A 20,870-nucleotide genomic window follows, 5' to 3' on the forward strand; every position below is an offset into this window, starting at 1 on the left:
CTGTCCCTGAGCTCTGAGTACAAGGTCACTTATGTTGTGAGGCAGTAGCGGGAGGCAGAAAGTGATCTGGCCTCTGACTCAGTGTGTAATATCTTAAAGTAATTACACAATTTTAAATTATGTATTTAAAATTTTTTTTTTTTTTTATTGCAACAGGTGGTTGAAGATTGGAAATTCATAGCACAGGTGCTTGATCGGATGTTTCTATGGACTTTTCTTCTGGTTTCAATTGTTGGATCTCTTGGGCTTTTCGTTCCTGTTATTTATAAGTGGGCAAATATAATAGTACCGGTTCATATTGGAGATGCAAATAAGTGATCCTTCCGTAGTGGTGTCATCGTAGGAATTTAGTTACCAAAGGCACCTATGCCTCTGGCACCCTTAAAATTAGAAAATGTAAATTGTGTTTAAAATTTGAAGCAAGCTTTGTGAGATTAACAGTTGCTAACTTTGGTTTATCTTAATAGACTGCCCTGAGAACATTTTACCTGCATGACTGAAGTGATAGCTGACTCAGCATTTAAGCTAAAAATAGCAGCAAAATGTTATCTGAACTGTACTAGTGAAAACCTAATGTTGGTGTCCTGGCAAACAGTACCAATTCGTAATCAACGTGAAGCTCATCTTTTGATTGTATTGGAAAGTTCCTGTTGTATTTGAAGACTGATTTCAGGACTTTTTCTGCATTTGGTAAAGGTACACATTTTAAATTTCTTTCTTTCTGTCCTGTATCCACGGAGTAACAGCTAATCTCTAGCATAATATTATACTGCTATGTTAAATAAGCTAACTCCTTGGTATGATAACAATTTAATGTGATGCTGCTTTTCTATAACCAACATCGTAAAAAATGAAAAATGGGAATTCCTTTAAAGCTTACTTTATTTCTTAGATGCTTAAACTGAACAATTATTGTATTAACTGTTTTCGTAGCTTACCTTCAATTGTAAAATCACACAATAGGTAACTTGTGGACATGCACTAGTATCTTCTTAACATTAATTTCAACCCCCTTATCCACATTTTCCACAATTAACCATCTTCTATATAAACCGTAGCATTTCTGTACCCTTCATCTTAGAAGGCGTCCTCTACAATTAAGTGAATCCCATTTTAAAAACACGTCCATGGATGCCACCAAATCATACTGTGAAAAACCATCTTCCAAGATTAAAGATGGTTTCTAATTAGGTGGAAGCTCATTGTCACATGGCTGTCACGTATAGTTTCATCTCCTTCTTTCCAGCAGTCACAGTACTGGAGCCATAGAGTTGCAGGGCCTCTAGGTGTGGTGCAGTCTCACCGATTACTGCTCATTCAGGACCGTAGTGGCACGCGTCACAGGTAAACAAGTGAGATTCCATCTCTGAATGCCCTGATTCAGCTACGATCAGGAATAAAACACTGTTGAAGCTCTGCATTTTATCTGGAACTCTTAGCCCTTGAGAGAACAAATGCCTTATTTATAGTAAGTAACCCATCTAAGGTCAGGTCGACACTCTTTGGAAGGCAGAGGGGATCCTGTCTCATTTGTATTTTATTGTAGGTACATGTTTAATGTCATTTAATGAGTGAAAGTCTGGTCTGATGAGTTTAAATGCCTGTTAGATCTCTTAGCACGTATATATCCCTGATTCTTCTTCTACCTCTGTTACTGTTACGTAAAATTTCTATAGGTGAGTAAATTTTGTAGAAATCTTCCTTTGACTTACCAAAACATGAGTCACAGTTGGCTGCGATTTTGTCAGTTTTATTTTCATAAAGCCAAAACATCAAAATGACTAGTGAGAAGATTAAAATGGTCTCTGCAAACCCTCATCTCCTACCTATTCAGATTCAGGACTGCAGTACTCCATACTGGAATACTGTCTTCTTAATAATCTGTCTACAGCAGTGGTTCTCAATCGGGCACAGTTTTGTGCTTGAGGGACCACTTAATTTTTGTAGACATTTTTGGTTGTTATAACTGGCAAGGGACCCGGGGGTATGTTCTTGGCATCTAGTGTAGAGGCCAGATGGAGGCTAAAAATCCTACAATGTCTCTCCAGCACAGAGTTATCTGGCCACAAATGCCAATAGTGCCAAGGTTGAGAAATGCTGCTCCAACGGTTTACTAGCAATGGATGTGTGACTGGGCATACCTTTTCATAGCATAGTTCTTTAGGATGATGCGAGATAAAGGCTGAGGCGTTCTGTGAAGGAGGCACGGCCCTCAGACTCTTGGAAACCAACGATGAACAAGGAGTGGGACAAGGAGTGAACATGGGAGGAAATGGTAGTAGGTAGGGCCTTGCTGAAATGGTACAAAACTTCAAGGAGATCACAGGCCAAGTAAGAAAACCCTTGGGAAATCTGTTGTGATACTGAACCAGATGGATTTCCACATTTGTGAGCAGCAAGTTTTCCTGTCCAATTATGCCTCAACCAGCACAAAGGGGAAACCGTTTTCATATTTAGCCCATATTTACATATTCTTTAGTAGAGTATATTACTTCACACTGCAGAACTATATTTTGATGTTTCTCTACCTTACCAAAAAGGCTGGTTAAATGTTCAGTTATCTATAATAAATACCCTTGACTTTTCTTGCACGAATCTCTTTTGATAAAAACCAAGACAACTGGATAAATAAGTAAACCTTGAAATGCTAAAAACAGTGCCAGTAGCTTGATGATAGAAAGTGTGAGAAAGAGCCTAAATGTAAGAGTTAAGCAGTAAAACTCCTGGAAGAAAACAGGACAGATTCTTTACAAGACTGGATTTGGTAGTGATTTCTCGGATATGACACAGAGGAACACAGCTAACAAAAAGTTGATAAACTGGACTTAATGAAAAGTTAAAAATTTTGTGCATCAGAAGACACTATCAACAGAGTGAAAAGGCACCCCAGAGAGTGGGAGAAAATATTTGCAAATCTTGTTTCTGATAGGAGATTAATATCTGGAACATATAGAGAACTCCTAAAACTTAACTAAAAACCACAATCAACCCAATTGAGAAGTGGAAAAGAAAGGGCGCCTGGGTGGTTCAGTCAGTTGAGCGTCTGACTTCAGCTCAGGTTGTGATCTCAATAGCTTGGCTTGTGAGTTTGAGCCCCGCATTGAGCTCTCTGCTGTCAGCGCAGAGCTGGCTTCAAATCCTGTCTCCTCCCTCTCTGCCCCTCACCTGCTTGTGCTCTTTAAAATAAACTTAAAAAAAAAAAAAAAAAAAGTGGAAAAGGACCTGAACAGACACCTCTCCAAAGAGACACACAAACGGCCAATAAGCACAGGAGAAGATGCTTCGCATCACTAATCGTTACATAAATGCACGTCAAAACCACAATGAGATACCACCTCACACCCGTTAGGATGACTATTATAAAAAAAAAACAGAATACAAATGTTGATGAGGATGCCAAGAATTGGAGCCCCTGTGAGAATGCAAACTGGTGCAGCCATCCTGGAAAACAGTACGGTTGTTCCTCAGAAAGTTGAAAATAGAATTACTACAGGACCCAACAATTCCGCCTCTGGGCATAGATCCTAATGAATCGAGAGCAGGGTCTCAAACAGATAATGTTGCTGTGAACATGGACGCACACATATCTGTAACAGCCAAAACGTGGGGGCCGCCCCAGTGTCCCCTGCCAGATGAGCGGATAAGCAACATGAATAGACGTGCAATGGAACACGGCTGAGCCTTAAAAAGAAAGGAGATTCTGACGCCTGCTCCAACATGGGTGAGCCCCGAGGACATGATGCTGAATGAAACTGGCCGATCACAGAAAGACAAATAGTGTGCACTTCTGCTTATATGAGGTACTTAAAGTAGTCAAAACAGTATAATGTGGGTTTTAGGGGGAGAGGGGACAGGGAGTTAGTGTTCAGTGGGTGCGGAGATGCGGTCTTACAAGACGAAGAGTCCTGGAGATGGTGGTGGCGGCTGCACAACGATGACTATTTAACACCACCGAGCTGTGGGCCTGAACACGGTGAAGATGGTACATTTTATGGCCAAGTGTATTTTACACAATAAAAACAAACGAGTCCCCCTCTGCATGCCAGGAAGCCTCTGGCAAACACAGTTTGGTGCTTAAGCGTCATCCCTTGCCATCAAAGGTTGCAGAAACAATCCTGCCGTCCCTAGAATGCACACCAGGATGAAAACCCACAGAAAAATTCGATCAATAACCATGGCGACATACTTCCAATCATCTTGAATCTGGAAAACAAAAACAAAAACAAAAATTGTGAAAGAGGAAAACATAAAGCAGGAAGGGAAGGGCAGAGTGGACACATTTTCAGAACTGAATACCGAATAAATATGTCGCGGCAGCAGAAGCCATTCTGCAAGAAGCCCTGTTTCCTAATGGAGTCTGAGGAAACACTGTTCTCAAGTCCCCCTTTATGCATTACAAGAGGCAGGTATAAAATATTCACATTCGGTCTGTTTTGAATCAGAAATTTCTTGGGGCGCCTGGCTGGCTCAGGCGGTAGGGTGTAACAGCTCTTGATCTCAGGGCTGTGAGTTCAAGCCCTGAGTTGGGCATACAGCTTACTTTTAAAAATAAACAAAAAATGAAACAACCAGAAATGTCTTCATGTATACATAACCTATTTTTTTCTAAACTGAATTCTAATTTATAAAGTTAGGAAAACCAGTTACTTGACTTGTGGACTCCTGGACTTTGTTAGAGTAACTAATACAATCCAACCATCGTTTACTATTGCTTCAAAGTGCTGGTTCTTATCCAGTGTTAGATACTAATTTCCATTTAACATCTGTTCCAAAAGGAAATAAGTAAAGCAGGGCAAGGCCATCATCTCTCTCCCTCGGCCCCCTGGCCCTGCCCAGCTAACCAAATATCTTCTTCAACACTAAGGCCAAAGTATTGTGGAACTCTGAACAGTGAGAGGACAGGCTGAAAATCAGAAATAATTGCTGACAATAAAGTAAAAGACAGTAGAAAGAGCAAGACTAATTGTCTATAACACAGCCCTAATTCAGGCTTGAAATAGGAAGGAGAATTGTATGTTAATTACACTCCTAGACAACTGGGAAGACAAGGAAACTGTAATTGAATTGAGGAAGAGAGAACCAATGAATCAACTGATTTTGAAGAAATAATCACATAAAAAAGAGGCAGCATGTGATTTAGTGATTTAATTAAGTACACTGAAATGGGACTGGGAGACAAGGATTTTCTTTTACTGCCATGAACTGGAGATGTGTCCTCCTGAAGATACTAAGGAATTTGGCTAAAATTAGAATTATAACGCTAGTACTTTGTGTGGATTCCTAGGACTGGTTTCTAAGTGCCTCAAACACACAATGAACCTGTGGTTCCCACCCACCCCTACCAGCTAACCCTCCTAAGGCTGTAGCAGGTAGACTTTGATTTTCATCGCAGCGTCTGAGAACCTGGGTAAGTTATGTGACCTCTCTTTGCCTCAATTTCCCCATCTGTGAAATGCAGATAAGAACAGTACTCCCCTCAGAGGGTTATGATGAGGATTAAGTGAAATAATGTTCTGGCACAGAGTCCTTAATGAATAGTACCTATCGATAGTCACACTGATTAAAAAAAAAAAAGATGACCCTCATCCAACCACAGATCTTCCTCTGACAGCAATTTGCACGGCTTTGCCTGGTGAACACAGACGGGACTCGAGTTTTCCACGTGAGCACAAATGTACTGCACAAACACAGCTGGGTGACAATTTGTGTCTAACTCTGAAAGTCCTGAAGGCATCATATGGGCCCGGAAACTTTGGGACTAATGATAACAGAGAAGCGTCAGGCAATACGGTGAACTAGTGCAAGCTCTTGGCTCCTTCTCCTCGCCTGGCCCTAGAGATGTCCCAGAAGCAAGGGGAGCCCATATGTTAGAGGCTGTGGCACCGGCCAGGTTCCACTAGGGGGGCCAGAGGAGGGCCTCAGGGACAGGGCGGGGGTGGGAGAGATTTGGGCTGTGCTGTTCTCACCCCTACGGCTCTGCCTCTTTGCTCCCTGCCTGGTCCCAGCCCAGAGACGCAGGTAACGTGTGAGAGAGGACAGCCTGGCTGAGGTGAAAAGCTGGGAGGTTGAGAGACATCCCTTGAGGGACAAGGTCACCTGGAGGGAAGGAAGCACCTTTGAAGGGAGGCCTAGTCTAGTCTGGCTACATGGGCCTCCTGCCTTGTGGAGCCTCCCCAAATACCATCCAGCAAGGCTGATGCCCCTGAAAAAGTGAGTTTACAGGCCTCAGAACACAAACATAACTATCTGGAAGGAAATTCACAGAACAGACAGGTTAAGGGTTTAAACTACAGAGGATATCCCCAGAGATCAGAGAGAGCATAGGGAACATGAAGCAATGTCACAGAAGAACCAAGTAAAAATGCGACAGAAAAGCGGAGGAAAAGACTCAGGATGGGGACAGCTGGCAGAAAGGAACCCATGAGGAGGGGTGAGGGTGGCAGGAAGGAAGAGGTGGGGGGCTGGAAGCAGACGTGTGCAGTTCAGGGAGAGACATGGGGATGGGAAATCTTCACGGAGGAAACCTCGATTCCCTCTGAACCAAAGATGAAAAACCTCAGGATAAAATGGCTCCTAAGGATGCCGAACAGTTTAGGAGAGATTCACACCAACACACTGTGTTTGAGGTCACTGGATTTCTCTACAAATTCCAGTAGCTTCTAGATAGAATCGATTCATTGCAAAGAAACAGCATTCAGATTAACTTAAAACTTCATTAGTGATACTGAAGCAAAAAGGCAACGGAGGAGGGTTTTTTTTAAGTATTTAAGAAAAAGAACTTCTAGAATTTTGTATCCAGCTAAACTGTCTTAAAAATGAGTTTTTACACTTTTAAGCCTACAGGCCTCAGAAGGTTTAACCATGAACACTTGGGATCAAGGTGGGTCAGTGTGGAGAGAAAGCCAGGAGGGCAGGGGGGTAAGTCAGTGGTTTAGTGAAGATGACGTAAAAAAAAAAAAAAAAATGATATAGACTAGAGAAAGGGTTGGCAAAACCTAAAGCTGTATTCCCCCAAATCCACAACTGAAGCTCTGGTCATATCCAGTGTGGCCGGGCAGTAAGGAAGACCAGAGGGGAGGACAGTGGGGTCAGGGGCAAGATGCAAAGGAGTGAGGAGACGGATCTGGAAGAGCTCGCATGTGGGTCTAAGTCACTGAGGCACAGCTTCCAGAACAGAAACGGAACACATGGCTTTCCAGCCAGCAGAAACAATTCAGACTTCCCAGTGCTCAGCACGAAGTGAGGCAAAGAAGAAAAATAAGTCGGGAAACATGCAATAAGATGACAGAAATTTAGCCTTGATCAAACAGTAGTTACAACAAATGGAAACTCCCAAATCGCTGATCAAAAGTCAGACTCTGGAAGGAATGAAAATATGCGCGTAGAGATACACGTGCACACCTATATACAGATCTATACACGCAGAGACGTATCTGTGTGTGTCTATGCATGTGTGTCTCAGCCCAACAGGAAGCCAGCTATCTCAGAATGTCAGCTCAGAAGACCGTGGCTCTGGCCTGGGCACACCTCCAAGACTGAGAGAACTGCTCGCATGGTGGAGCCGACCCCAGGGTGAAAGACATACCGCCAACAAAGAGCGCTTCCGTGCGACCCCAAGTTTGCGTATTAACAGTAATTAAACTTCTTACTAATACGGCCAAACGTGAGCAAGCAGTGACCCACACGAACAGCTGGAGAAGGGAACAGCCAAGGCAGGCAGCCACCATGGTGTTCCCCTGCCGGGAGGGCCATGGTAGTCACACACAGGCTCCCCACACCCTCAGGAGGCGGCCTGGGAAAGCAGCCCTTAAGTGAGGTCCCTGGGGGCCACGCACAGTGCGAACCAGCCATGCTGAGCTGTAGACCTAGGAAGGTAAAGCCTCTCTGGAAAACCGTGTTGGTGGCGTGGCAGTCACACAACACAGGCAAAGAAGACCTTCTTCCGACAGCTCGAGTCTTCTCAGCACGGACAGGTTGTGCTCTGCTGGCCTGTGGGCCAATTTCTATTTCTGGAAAAATGGGAGAGCTATGACTGGGCCCAAGTCCCCTGTGGTGACAGATGACCAGAGATGAGCAGTGGTTGCCACTTGAGATGAACCACTTGCCACAGTTTGCCACTAATGTATCTTCTTGTCACTTTGGTTGTGACTTCCCTTTTAGTAACAATCTTTAAAATGTCCTTTTGTACAATAGGTCTTAGACCCTCGTGAAACTAACACTTTGTCAGGTGCCTAGTAAGTAATTTTTGAAATAGAGTTAATTTCTAATAACTTGATGGAGTCTTCAGTATTTAGATCTCAATCTTTATTAAATTTTTGCTACCTGAAATGATTCTTTTCAAGATGGATAAAGAAAGGGGTAGAGTTGTCAGTGTTACACAAACGAGAGATGTTCACGGATCATTTACTTATGCTCCAACGGTTGCTTCAGCTGAAGTTAAAGGTGTGCCTGACTTGTTGGCTAAATTACAGGCTCAGCAGGAGGCTCTGCCTTTGTAGAGTCACATGGTGGGCTCACAACTGTGCCGGTGGGTTGGGTGCATGGACAGACAGCTGTTGCTCTCTCCCTCCTGTTTCCTTCACTTTCATGTGCCATTCAGGGTATAATAAAAGAGGCCCCAGTCATTCCCTGTCAACGGTAATCACCTACAGTGTGTGAGGAGCTGAAATGATCAGTTAATTAGCTCTTTGCTAATAAGCAGCTTAAGGCAGAGCCAATTAATTTTAAAGCAAAACTTCTCATAAAATTATCAGATCTGATTCTGATAAACTTGGGGGTAAACAGGGTCAGGGAGCAGCCAGACATTTGATATTATTAAGTGTAAAACTTCCCTATTCCTAATACTTGACATTAATTCTAGCATGAGATCTTTGGAGGAAATCTAAGTTCACCCAATTAAAATAAATGAGCAAAAGAGTTTGACTAGATAATTCACAAAAGAAGATGTACAAATGGCCAGTAAGCATAGGAAGAAGATTCCTAATCGTTACTCAACAGGGAAAAGCTAATTAAACAGCGATGAGGTACCACTTCACACATGTGGGTGAGGATGTGCGGCAAGTGGACTCTCAAACGTTGCCCAGGGTGGGGTATCAACGCATCAGACACTTCGGAAACCTTACAGTAGCCACTGAAGTTAAAAATACATCTCTCCAGTGATCCAGCAATCCCACCCCCAGGTGTACATTCAGGGGAAATGAGTATACGTGTTCACCAAAAGACATGTAAGAATATTTATGGAAGCTTTCCTCACAATAGCCCCAAACTAGAAACAGCCCATGTCCAACAACTGTAGAATAAACAAACAGAAGGTGGCGCAGCCCTAGCGTAGAATACTATCCACCCTAAAAAACCACGAAGATGATAAGCCTCAAGGCATTTTGTTGAATGAAAGAGGTCAGATGTGAAAGGGTCTGTACTATGGAGTTCCATCTACGTGAGGTTCAAGAAGAGGTAAAACTAACCAATCGAGGAAGTCAGATCAGTGGTTAGCAAGGGGGAGGGGCTGCTGCCTGGGAAGGAGCACGGGACACATCCCATGTGCTTCCTGCACCCAGGGTTACATGGGAGAACACCTAATGTGAAGACGTGTACACTTAACAGGCATACACTTTATACCTCAGTAAGGGAAAAAACACAATCGGAAAGTAAAAGCTGTCAAACCGGCTGGTCTCGTGCCCTTTTCCAGCTCATCTCCTGACCAAGTGTGTTGGCACTGTCCTGATGGCCCAGACCGGCTGGCAGCTCAGGGGCCAACGCCAGGGCACACTGACGGACTCTGTCGTTCCACTGTGCGCACGAGGGGACTGGCTCCGGTAAGCGAGGCACACGTCCAGGGACCCCTACCTGGTAAATGGAGGGGCCGGTCCAAGCACAGGCTGCTGACTCCTGACCCACCTCAGATGTTTGTCGAATGAACAAACGACTGATGTAATAACACATCCTTACCTCTTTGGCTTCATTTTGTGCTTTCATATTTTCGGCAATATACTTGACACTCTGGATGGCGTCTTTGATTTCCGGTGACAGAGCAGATAGGGACAGCACAGCGTTGACAGACTCAGAACTGGAGCTTCTCGGGAGGTTGGCACTGAAGTTTGAGATTTTTATTCTGCGGTGGTGGCAGTGGCCACACATCCCGTCCTGGCAGGGACAGCCTTCCTTGCAGCTTCTGGACTCCGTGCGGCTGAAGCAGTTCAGATTTGAGAGCTCAGCACTGTAGGAGGGCCTTGGCTTCTGGGTGTGGCCTTCGCTGCTCGCGGGCCTGGTCATGAACATGACCCTGGGAAGCACGTGCAGAAAAACGGTCTTCACCCATGCGGGCATGGTGTGCGTGGTCGGGGTTCTGTAGTGCACGTTGAGCACGAAGACGGTGATGACGATGGACAGGGTCACGAAAATCATGGTGAACAGGAGGTACTCGCCAATGAGGGGAATCACCAGCGAGGTGGAAGGGATTGTCTCGGTGATGACCAGGAGAAACACGGTCAGCGAGAGGAGGACCGAGATGCAGAGGGTCACCTTCTCGCCGCAGTCGGAAGGCAGGTAGAAGACCAGCACGGTCAGGAAGGAGATGAGCAGGCAGGGGATGATGAGGTTGATGGTGTAGAAGAGGGGCAGGCGTCGGATGTAGAGCGAGTACGTGATGTCGGGGTAGATCTCCTCACAGCAGTTGTACTTGATGTCGTGCTTGTAGCCCGGGGCTTTGATGACTGCCCACTCGCCGCTCTCCCAGTACTCCTTGAGGTTCATGGAAGAGCCGATCAAGACCAGGTCGATTTTTGCCTTGTCGTAGGACCAGGAGCCGAACTTCATGGTGCAGTTCTGGTAATCAAATGGAAAGTAGGTCACGTCGATTTTGCACGAGCTCTTAAAGATGGCGGGGGGCATCCAAGTCACCTCCCCTGTGTACTTGAGTAAAGCTTTGGTCTTGTCGTCCACCTGGAAGTCCCCAACAGCACTGCAGAGACAGGTGGCAAATGACACACAGTCGTTACCACGCGGTCGCCCGGGCCAGCTTCTCACACCACCCGCAGTAGGCAGCAAGCGGTGGCTTATAAAACCACAGAACGGGAGAGCCCCATGTGCCATGCACGGTCACCCGGTTCACCTCCCCACTGACCGACGGGGACACTGAGGCCCGAGGCTCCATTCCTACAACAATCTGACATGCTTCCCCCACCCCTGGCATGTCACTGGTTTGTTTTCAATATAACTTGGCCTTGATATCGACAGACCGTCTCAAATGCCAGAAAGGGATTTTTCCCCCTTTAAAGAAATGAGACGAATGTTGTCCTCGAGGCAGGAAACCTTTGGGGATATCTGGCCCTCCTGCTGCTGCGGTTTGGATCCCGTTAAAGCCTCGTTCAGTCTCCACGTGGGTACCTCCTGTGTACGTGCACACACGTGTGTGAGGCCCAGCTGTGGGGAGCCCACTCCCACCATACTGAGCCCTGGCAGATGGGCTCCCACCAGACCTGCACTGTGACCCTGTGTTCCCCACACCCCCCTCCCCCCCCTCCCCCCCCCCGCGCCTTGGGTTGAACAATCATGTTTTCTGATGCCTTGTCTTTCAAATCCAGCACAACGGGCTCCCGTGCCTTCAGTTTCCTGATCTTTCCCTGGTTTCTCCCCATGTCTCGTCTCCCTGCAATACCCGCACTCTCCTTTTATGCAGAGACCGATGTTCCAAGTCCTGCATCTGAGAGAGCAGCCGGCCCTCAAGCGGTGGCCTTGCCCGGGGCAGGCTCCACACATGTCCCTGGGTCAGCTCTGCTGGCGGCATAGAGTTCAGACCCTTTAGAAGGAGCCACCACCCATCTGCCTGAAGAGCTGATGCACGTGACAGACCCAAACATGCAGGGATCTCTGTGTGTTCCTGCCGTGATTTAGTAACACGTGGAGACAGGAGGGGACGTGTCCTGCCCATGTCCTCCATCTGCTGTCTGGCCCTCCCCTTCCTGTGCCTCCGTGGAGCAGGGCAGTTGCTACCAGTTAAGACCCCAGGCTGCCGCCTCCCTCGTCTGGTCGGCCGGTTTGTCCAGAGGGGCCCTGCTGGCTTTGTTCGTGTTCGGTCCTCACAACAGTCCTGCTGTGCCCTCTGTCCTCACATGGTAAGGGGAGGGGTGTGGGGAGGGCCCACACAGCCCTCACTGCCTTGGAAGACAGTGTCCTGGGTCAACAAAACGTCAGGACAGAAGGGGACCTCTTAGTGCGGCCCGCAGGCCTGCCCCTTCTGTGACGACATTTACAGGGAGGCTGCTTTCAGAGGCAGAGGCCGGCCCACAGATGTAAAACACTGACCCAGTCCTTCACAGGAGCCCCACGCCGGCACCTGCCTTAGTCCAGCCCCTCGCTTTACTGACCAGGGATCAAAAGGTCAGAGCGCAGGGCCTCTGCTCTCTGCCACTGGTAGACGGGCAAGGCCAAGACCCCGCTGGGCCCTGGGGTGCGGCACAGCCTCAGCCACAGACAGGGCACCTGGTGGGTCTCGTGGACTAAAAAGAATGACCAGAAAACCCATGGTCTTGCCCTTGGGGTGTCCAGGGGATGGTCGGCAGTAAGAGCCAGCGGGGGTGGGAGGGGTCCAGGAGCCCATGTGCGAGGCTGTCAAAAAAGAGATGCCCAGGAGGGTGCACACAACCGGCTGAGGGCTTATTCTAAGGGAGACTGAGCTTCGGGGGAGGCAAGGGTGGTGACTGATGTGAACATTCTCCAAGTTCCCAGCAAAGAAAAGCCTGTGACCATGTCATCACAGTCAGGTTACATGCAGCCTCCCACGAGCGGGTGGGGTCCAGTGAGCAACCCCAGGGCAGCCTGCCTGGACCATGCAGGATCAGCTGGAGGTGGTGGCCGCCAGGGAAAGAGCCCCAGGCACAGAAGCCACCAAGAAGCATCTGTCCCTCAGAAAAGAGGACCTCAGTCTGCGTTGACTCCTCAGCAAGGGGAACAGTGAAACACAGGCCTTACAGCTTCCAGTTTCGGGGAGGGAACCAAAAAGGTGGTGGGGCCCACTGGCGGTCTGCAGGGAAGGCCTTCGGGGGCTGGTGTGGGCTCGAGGGTTCCCCCCCCGCCCCGCCCAGACTCCCTTCTGGAAGGACTGAGACCCGCCCAGAAAAACGCTGCTTAGGGTAGGACCCAAGTTCAACCAGGTCAGAAACAGGCTGAGAAGAGAAATATGGGTTACAAGCTGGAGAAGCAGGCATCCAGCAGCGGCTGGGCTCAGGCCCAGAAGCCTGCCTTCCCAGGGGCCCTCAAGCTGATGAAAAGAGACCCCCACCCACCCTGTTCCCTCTGGGAGCCTGTCCTAAACGTTTAGCAAAGGCCACCTATTTCAACAAGAGCAGTGGAAAAGGATTAGATTGTATCGTAAGAAATGGGTGAAGATGAATATCTGAATCACAAGCAGAGAAGCCATACCCCAACAGGACAGGCCCAGAACAGGTGACAGTGACAACCTACCTGGGATTACAGATTAAGAAGTGCTAAGTGATCTCTGGAAGCCATGAAGGAGCAGCATAATCAGAAAATGTTAAATAACCTGGCCAGACAACAGCAGGTGTATCAAGAGCCGACACCTTAGGAAAGAGTCAAAAACCATCTTAGAAGCAACGGCTAAAAGAAACAAGGTGCCAGAGAAAGCACAGTCACAGGAATGAAACCAGAGAGAGAGAGAGGGCAAGTTTCACATCAAACAGAAACAAGAACTTGAGCAAGAAGAACAGAGAATGTAGGTGAAGTTCTGACGTACACGAAGATGGAGTTCCTGGAGAGAGAAGCCAAAGCAAAAGAACAAATCCTAAGACCCAGAACTTGAAACCAGCTTTCCTGGAGTAAAGACGTGTCACATCTGTGGCACAGAGTCAAACAGCTGACTCTCCAGATGAAGGAAGAAGCCTTTGGGTGCCTGAGCTGAAAGAACACCCCCTGCCAGGACTGTGCCTCCCGGTTCGCCCAGGACAGAGCTGGTTCACTTTGTGGTCCCCACAGGCTGATCGGCAGAGTCCCCCTTGTCTTCCAATGCCACCCAATTTGACTGGCATCAGATTTTGACAGCGACACTTCATGCTGGAGCAGTCGGCATTTTTAGAAGATTTTCACGAAGGAAGATTTCAGCCAAGGAGTTTCTCTATCCAGCTAAGTAACCTGAACATATTCTCTAAAAAGGCTGCAGTGAATTATAAACATGTAAGAACATAAGGCATCTTGTGCCCATGAGCACTTTCTGAGGATCCTGGTAGAGAATGAACTTGAGAAAACAAACCATAGGGGAAGCTTTGGCACGAGGATGTAAAAGGTGTTTCTCCTGTCCACATGAAGAGACTCTCAACGGAGGATCAGTCCCGAGAAACGACTTCTAACTTGCAGGGGTTGGGTGACTTTCTTTACAACCTATCTTCAGTTTCAGACTCAAAGGAAATTCCTTATGATATTTGCTCCTCACCACACTCAATTTGAATCATTTCACTGTGACGCAGCACCGTTAAACTCACAGCCTAAAGTCCTCCAGCTGTTCACTCAAGATTGCCGGCTAGAAAATTCAAATCATGACACGGGGCGCCTGGGTGGCTCAGTCGGTTAGGCATCCGACTTCAGCTCAGGTCACGATCTCGCGGTCCGTGAGTTCGAGCCCCGCGTCGGGCTCTGGGCTGATGGCTCAGAGCCTGGAGCCTGCTTCCGATTCTGTGTCTCCCTCTCTCTCTGCCCCTCCCCTGTTCATGTTCTGTCTCTCTCTGTCTCAAAAATAAATAAACGTTGAAAAAAAAAATTCAAATCATGACATTAAAATTTTTGCACATTTTCTTAATTCTAGCTTAGCTAAAATTCTCAACACTCTGCCCAGTTCCCTAAGAGCCTGTGGATCAGAAGACTGGTAAGACTGCTCATGTTTTGCAAACCACTTGAGTTTACCTTGTCCCAGTTCTGTGAGGACTAAATTTACAAATACAAGTTGTCTGAAAGAAACATTTATGAATGATGTATTTCCTTGGAAAGCCAATAAATAAAACACGGCCCATCTGTGGAGTGGCTAAAGACCCTTCTTTTAGTCAGTGACCAGAAAGTGGGACTCAGCCAAAAACATAGCTTCTGCAGTCCTAATAGTTAAAGCATATGAGTTTGTACTAATATGGCATAAAAACCTAAACACGGAAATGCTTTCAATCGTTAAAATCAGATTAGTTCTATAGGGAGTGCTCTGCTGATAAATGCTTAATGGTAAAAACGTAACCTTAGAGATAAAGCACAGGTATAAAAATGATGTTTTTCAATACCCAGAGAACAAACTAGTACATACTGTAAAACATCCATTAAATTTTATGTTTGCTGAATAACAACGCTTAAATGTGGAAAGAGGCCAGTTTAGGAGGTGCCATGATGGGCAGCTGAGCCTGGCAGAGGAAGACGCTGTGAGATACAGCGGAGAGGCTTCCTGAAACTGCGGGCTCAGTCACCGAGGGCAGAGGAACCAAGTGGTCCGTGGTCCTGACCTACAGGGAAGGGCAAGTGCCAGTGAGGGCCCTGGCAGCAGACCGCCCTTCCTCCCCCCACCCCCCTATCCGGTCTGTTACTGCACATTTGGATATCACAGTTCATGCCTGTCCCCTGGTGTGTGGTAAAGTCCTGGAGTCAGGGTGGCTCTCTCGGGCATCTGGCCCATAGCAGGTGCTCAGTAAACACCTGTGGCATTAACATCTCAATGAAGCCCTCTTGGGAAAGGTCCCAGGAAGGCCAGGCAGTCCCTTACTTGTTATACAGCACAATGTCCGGCTTCCAGATCTTCTGTGCAGGGACACGCATGAACTCCGCCCCATCATACTCAGAGGGGTCCCACTTCAGTTTGTAGTCATTCCAAATCTGTGGGGAGCAGGCAGGGAGAGAGGAGGCGGCAGCGGAAGGACAGCACGGTCCCCTTCCTGGAAACCAGCTGTTCTGGGGAAGCCCCCACCTCCACGCTGCAGACCCCAGGAGCCCCACTTCTCACGTGGGCGCCTGTGGGGGAGATGGCACTGGGCTGGGTGTGCAAGCTGCTTCCCGGCTACCCGGAGACACTGCCTCCGTGGCTGGGCAAGCCCAGCCCCTCACCAACCAGTGAGGGTCACTAGTGCTTCCTCCAGTCAGTGCTGGTGCTGGCCAGGTGCATGCTGTAAGCACCTGCCATTTACGTCCCTGAAACAGCTCTCCGGGAGCTTTTTCAGACGTGTTCCCCACTGGCAGGAGCAGGGTGCTAATGACACAGCCCTCTTCCACCTCCAGGTTAAGCGGGGCTGGTGTCTGAAGGGTTCTGGGGAAGGAGCCATGGTCCCACCGGGGCCTGAGAAGTGTGTGGGAATAGAGGCTGGGAGATGGGAGGAGAGACAGGTGAGCCTGTGGACAGAGTGCTGAATGGGCACTGTGCCCTCCTGGCTTTCCAGCCTTCTGGGTGTGGAAAGGCTGTGTGGGCTGGCGAAGGGTCACACTGGTCCAGGGAGGTATCTGCCTAGATCTGGGCAAAGTCTCCCTGGGTGGGGGGGGGGGCATGTGGAAGCCTGTTTCTTTGGCCTCAATCTGAACAGGAAAATCCAGAGCCTCTGCTCCCACTCTACCAAAGAAAGCAACAGCATCTGATTTGAACTGAAGGGCAAATTTTTGGCAAGAAGGGAAGGAGGTGGCCTCAGGCACCAGCCCAAAGTCAGGGGCTGCGCTCCAGGCCCAGGTCTGTCCTAGTTTGCTGTGTTGCCGAGGAGGTCTCTCCCTCCAAGCTGCGATCTGTCATCTGTGACTTGAGGGGCTGACTTCCAGGGGGAGCGTGGAGTAGTGCATGTGACTCCAAGCCCAGGAAGAGACACACTAGCCAGTCATCCCAATCTGGGTTCACCAGAGTGAAGCTGGCTGTTTGGGCTCTTTGTGGGTCCCGCACAGCAAATACAAAAGACACCACCAGGGGGCAGCAGCGCCCAGGGTCCGCTCACTTACTTGTTTGAGCCACAGGTTGGTCTCCATGATCTGGTTTACTTCGTCCTAGAAGGAGAGATAAAAAGTGCACAGTGAATTCAAACAGGAGGCTGGTTCTGGGGAGGCCTCTTCCAGAAGCCCCGCACCCCATGGCCATGGCCTGCGGTGCCAGCACTCACCACCTTCACCAGCTGAGACATGGACACCTCAAACTGGATGATGACGGGGTCAGACACATTGGCTACAGGTCGGATGATCTCGTTGTAATCTTCGAACAGCCTCTCAAACAGACGGTGCTCAGCCTCGGAGGCGATGGCCACTGCAGGAAGTAATGGTCACTTTTCCCCTCACCAGGGACACCACCCACCTATAGCCTCCTTACCACGTGCTGGGGGTACTCTGTGGAGCTCCGGACTCCCAGATGAGCCCCACTCCCTCAAGTTACGGGCTGGGAAACTGAGGCCAAAAGACACATGAGGTCACACTCCTCCAGGGAGAAACTGTGGTCACAAGCCCGGGCTGGAATTTGGAAAGATCTGGTGCAAATCCTGCCAAACTACTTGAAAGCTGTGTGAGCTCAGGCAAGGGGTTTAACCTCTCTGAGCCTCACTGTCTTTGCCTAGAAAAACGCATCCACCTCACAGGGTTGTTCTAAGTGAAGTTCTCAGTGCTAGCACCCCGTAAGAGCTCAAGCACCACCCTTACCTTCAACGTCACTACGGGCATGGTGGGATGCAAACGCAGCCAGCTTAGGCCCGGCCACTTGCTACCTCCGTGATGGAGAGATGGCCAGTCCACTCTGCGCGCCAGGGCCGCCCAGGGTCACCCAGGGCCAGATGCTCTGCAGCCCAGGTCTGGGGCCCTCCTTCATCTGCCTGGGACCCCATGGACGTTTGGCCACCAACGCTCTGAGAAACTGGGTGTCTACATGGCTCCCATGATCTTGAACTGAGACCCGTGGTTCCTGCTGAGTGTGTCTTTACAGCCTGATCAAAGACCTTACCTCTCTGAAACCTTGGGGACCCCCTTTGTTCATTAGCCACACCCCAGGCCACGTGAGTCAGCTGTGTGCCTTCCCAGTTACAGAACTGAGGATAAACTGGGGCGGGGGGGGGGGGGATGAGGGGAATCCTCAGGGAAGTCGGGTTAATCTTGAAATGGGGTCTTGCCCGCTCCCCCCCCCCCCACACACACACCCGGGAGAGGCCACAGGCAGAAGCTGCGTGAGCGGTGGTGGGGTCCTCAGCGTCCAGGGGTCAGAAACCGCGCTCTCCCGACAGGCCCCCCTTGCAGCCAAATCCCGGGCCCCTCGGTGTCTGCCGCCCTCCCAGACCGCCAGCAGGCCTTCCGGCAGGGTCAGGGCAGGCTCGTCCGGGACGCGCCCCTCTCCGAGACCCGACACCCGGAGGGAGGCGCCGCCAGGAGCGCGGAGAGGCGGGCGCGCCGGCCCCCCAGCCGCGAAGCGACGCCCCTCTCCCGACGATGACACCCGCCCAGTCTTCAGCCCTCTCCGGCCTCAGTTTCGCCATCTATTCATAGGACGAGGGGGTGGGCGGGATGCAGACAGCGGAACCGACGGCCCTCCCGGCTCGCACCCAGACGACCCGGGGAGGGGTGGCCGGAGGGGAGACGGGCCTCCCCGACCCCGCACCGCCCGGCCTGCGCCCCTTCTCTGCCCTCCCTCCCGTCCCCCCCGCAGCCTCGCCCCTCCGGCCCTCCGGCCCCGCGCCCGTACCTGGCGGCGACAGCAGCAGGAGCAGGAGCAGAGGCAGCGGCAGCGCTCGGGGCGGCGGGAGCCCCGCGACCACGGCAGCGCGCGGGTGGGCGCCCATGCTCGCGGGGGGCGGGCGCGGCCAGGCGGAGGCGGACTCCCCGGCGGCTCCCGGCGCAGCCCGCCCGCTCGGAGCCGGACGCGGACGCGGGGCGCGGGGCGCGGCCCTGGCCCCTCCCGCCGGCGTGGGCGCCCGAGGCTCGCGGGCTGCGCTCCGCGGAGGAGGCGGGTGGGGGGCGGGGGGCGGGGCGCGCGCGCGCGCGGGGGGCGGGCTCGGTCCGCCTCCCGCGGGGTCGCGCCCCCACCCCCTCCCGCAGCTGCGCGCGGACACGCCCTCCGAACGAGGCCTCCGCGCTCCGACGCCGCCGCTCAGTAAGTGCCAGGTGTATTGGGTGCGATCCTGGGGTTCGTGTTTCGTCGGTAGTTTAGGAGGGGGAGGGGGCGTCGGAAGCAGTGTCGGCCCTGAGTTGGTAATAGCGGAGGGTCGACGCGGAGCACCTGCGGGTTCTTAGGCCACGCTGCTTTCGAATACGTTTGGAATGTTCCTTGATGAACGGTAAAGACAAAGGAGAGAGACACACACACAAAAATGAGGCTTCGAAATGGAGCCGTCAGAGCGGCACCTGCGCTCCCGCCCCGCTCCCTGCAGAGCCTCCTTCTCCGCGTCTACACTGCGCGCGCGGGGCTCGCAGAGCCTCCTCCGTGTCGACACTGCGCTGCCCCAGGGCTTGCGGTGAGCAGGCCTCCGGACCCCCCAGGCCTCCGGACCACCCCCCCAGGGCCGGACCACCTCCGGCACCTGCAGGTGAGTCCAGAATGGGTTGCTTACCCACATTAAAACCAAACAAAAGGAGACATCCTACGGGACTCAGAATATAAGAATTGGGGCCAATGTCTGAGGCCCCCATTTGGAGCGTTCTCATTCTCTGGGCAAAATCCCCTTCGTTTGGAAAAGATTGCAAATCAGATATACAACCAGGGATTTGTACCCAGTAGATATAAAGAGCCCTCAAAACTCAGAAGTAAGAATAGATAGGTATGAGGGTCTTGGTGGGGGTGCAGATGTTCTAAAACTGGATTATGGTGATCAACTTACTAAAACTCATTGAATTGCACACTTAAAATGGGCAAATTTTATAATATGTACGTTATACCTTAATAAAGTTGTTTTTAAAATGTCAACACTAAAATAACTAAAGCCCATAAGCAAAAAAAGAATTGGACAGTTCACCAAAGAGGATATGCATAGGCTAAATAAATAAAATAGATCACGTGAAAAGCCGTTCAGTATCAGCCATTAGGGAAAAGCAAATGGAAACCTGGCTGTGCACCAGTGTGCAGCCACTGCGATGGCGAAAATAAATCAAAACGGAGGGCAGACCAGGGTCCAGAGCAGCCGTCTCTCTCACACCTTGCTGGTGGGGAATGCCAACTGGCGCGGCTGCTCCAGAAGGTAGTGTGACAGAGTGACAGTTAGACGTACGTCCCCATATAACCCAGCGATCACACTCCTCCTGGGTATTTATCTTGAAGAACGAGAACGCCGCTTCACACAAACTCCCACACGTGTGAATGTTTATAGCGGCTCTTTTCGCAGTTGCCAAAAGCTGGTGCTTCGGCCCTCACGGGACGGAGTGAGTGCTGCTCCGCAAGACGAAGGGACAGACCCTTGCTACCCTCAGCAGCATGGTTGAGTCTCAAAGAGGCCATGATGCCGAGGGACAGAAGCCGCTTACTCTCTAGAGGATACACACGTATGACTCATCGGAATGGCATTCTCGGAAGGACCAAGCCCCAGGGATGGAGAGGCGTCAGTGGTCGCTAGGGGCTTGGCAGGGAGGGAGGCGTCTGGGTGATGGGGCCCTCTTGCGTCCTGATTACACGAATCTACACACGTGTTAGCATTCAGAGAACGATACATAGAAAGTCACTTTTATTATGTAATTTAAGAAATGGAATCTTTAAAAGTCCTCCTCTATTCCACGGATACTTTAAGAGCCTGTCACGTGCCAGGCACTGGGCAAAAGCAGTATGTGGAAGGACCAGTGAGAGCATCTGGGAGCGAGACCCCTGAACCTGGCCTTGATAGAAAGCGGAACGTGACCAGAGCTGCGGGGAGGGCCATTGTTTCAGGAAGGGAGGCAGGGGTGGCTGCTCAGGGGAGGGG

General features: G+C 50.2%; 2 protein-coding genes across 5 annotated transcripts in view; one reads left to right on the forward strand and one right to left on the reverse strand.

The window, feature by feature from the left end:
* The window catches only part of CHRNA5 (cholinergic receptor nicotinic alpha 5 subunit), a 50,134-nt gene extending 48,397 nt beyond the window's left edge, over window positions 1–1,737 (forward strand). For 2 of the 4 annotated variants that reach the window (XM_086711794.1, XM_086711796.1), the window contains exon 6: window positions 157–1,737. In XM_086711794.1, coding sequence (XP_086567920.1) covers window positions 157–318 — 162 coding nt within the window. In that variant the 3' untranslated portion in view covers window positions 319–1,737. The remainder of the gene's footprint in view (window positions 1–156) is intronic. The other 2 variants (XR_015253032.1, XM_086711795.1) reach the window with 2 other exon arrangements.
* CHRNA3 (cholinergic receptor nicotinic alpha 3 subunit) lies at window positions 865–18,820 on the reverse strand. Its single transcript, XM_086711793.1, has 6 exons — window positions 18,668–18,820; window positions 17,112–17,251; window positions 16,954–16,998; window positions 15,746–15,855; window positions 9,949–10,960; window positions 865–4,203 (listed from the first exon to the last, which is right to left on the reverse strand). Exons 1-6 carry the CDS (start codon window positions 18,762–18,764, stop codon window positions 4,075–4,077), a joined length of 1,533 nt encoding a protein of 510 aa, XP_086567919.1. The 5' UTR covers window positions 18,765–18,820; the 3' UTR covers window positions 865–4,074.
* Between the last annotated feature and the right edge of the window lie 2,050 nt (window positions 18,821–20,870).

This window comes from Puma concolor, chromosome B3 (genome assembly GCF_028749965.1).
Source record: "Puma concolor isolate L17-30 chromosome B3, mPumCon1.1.hap2, whole genome shotgun sequence".
NCBI classification, from domain to species: domain Eukaryota; kingdom Metazoa; phylum Chordata; class Mammalia; order Carnivora; family Felidae; genus Puma; species Puma concolor.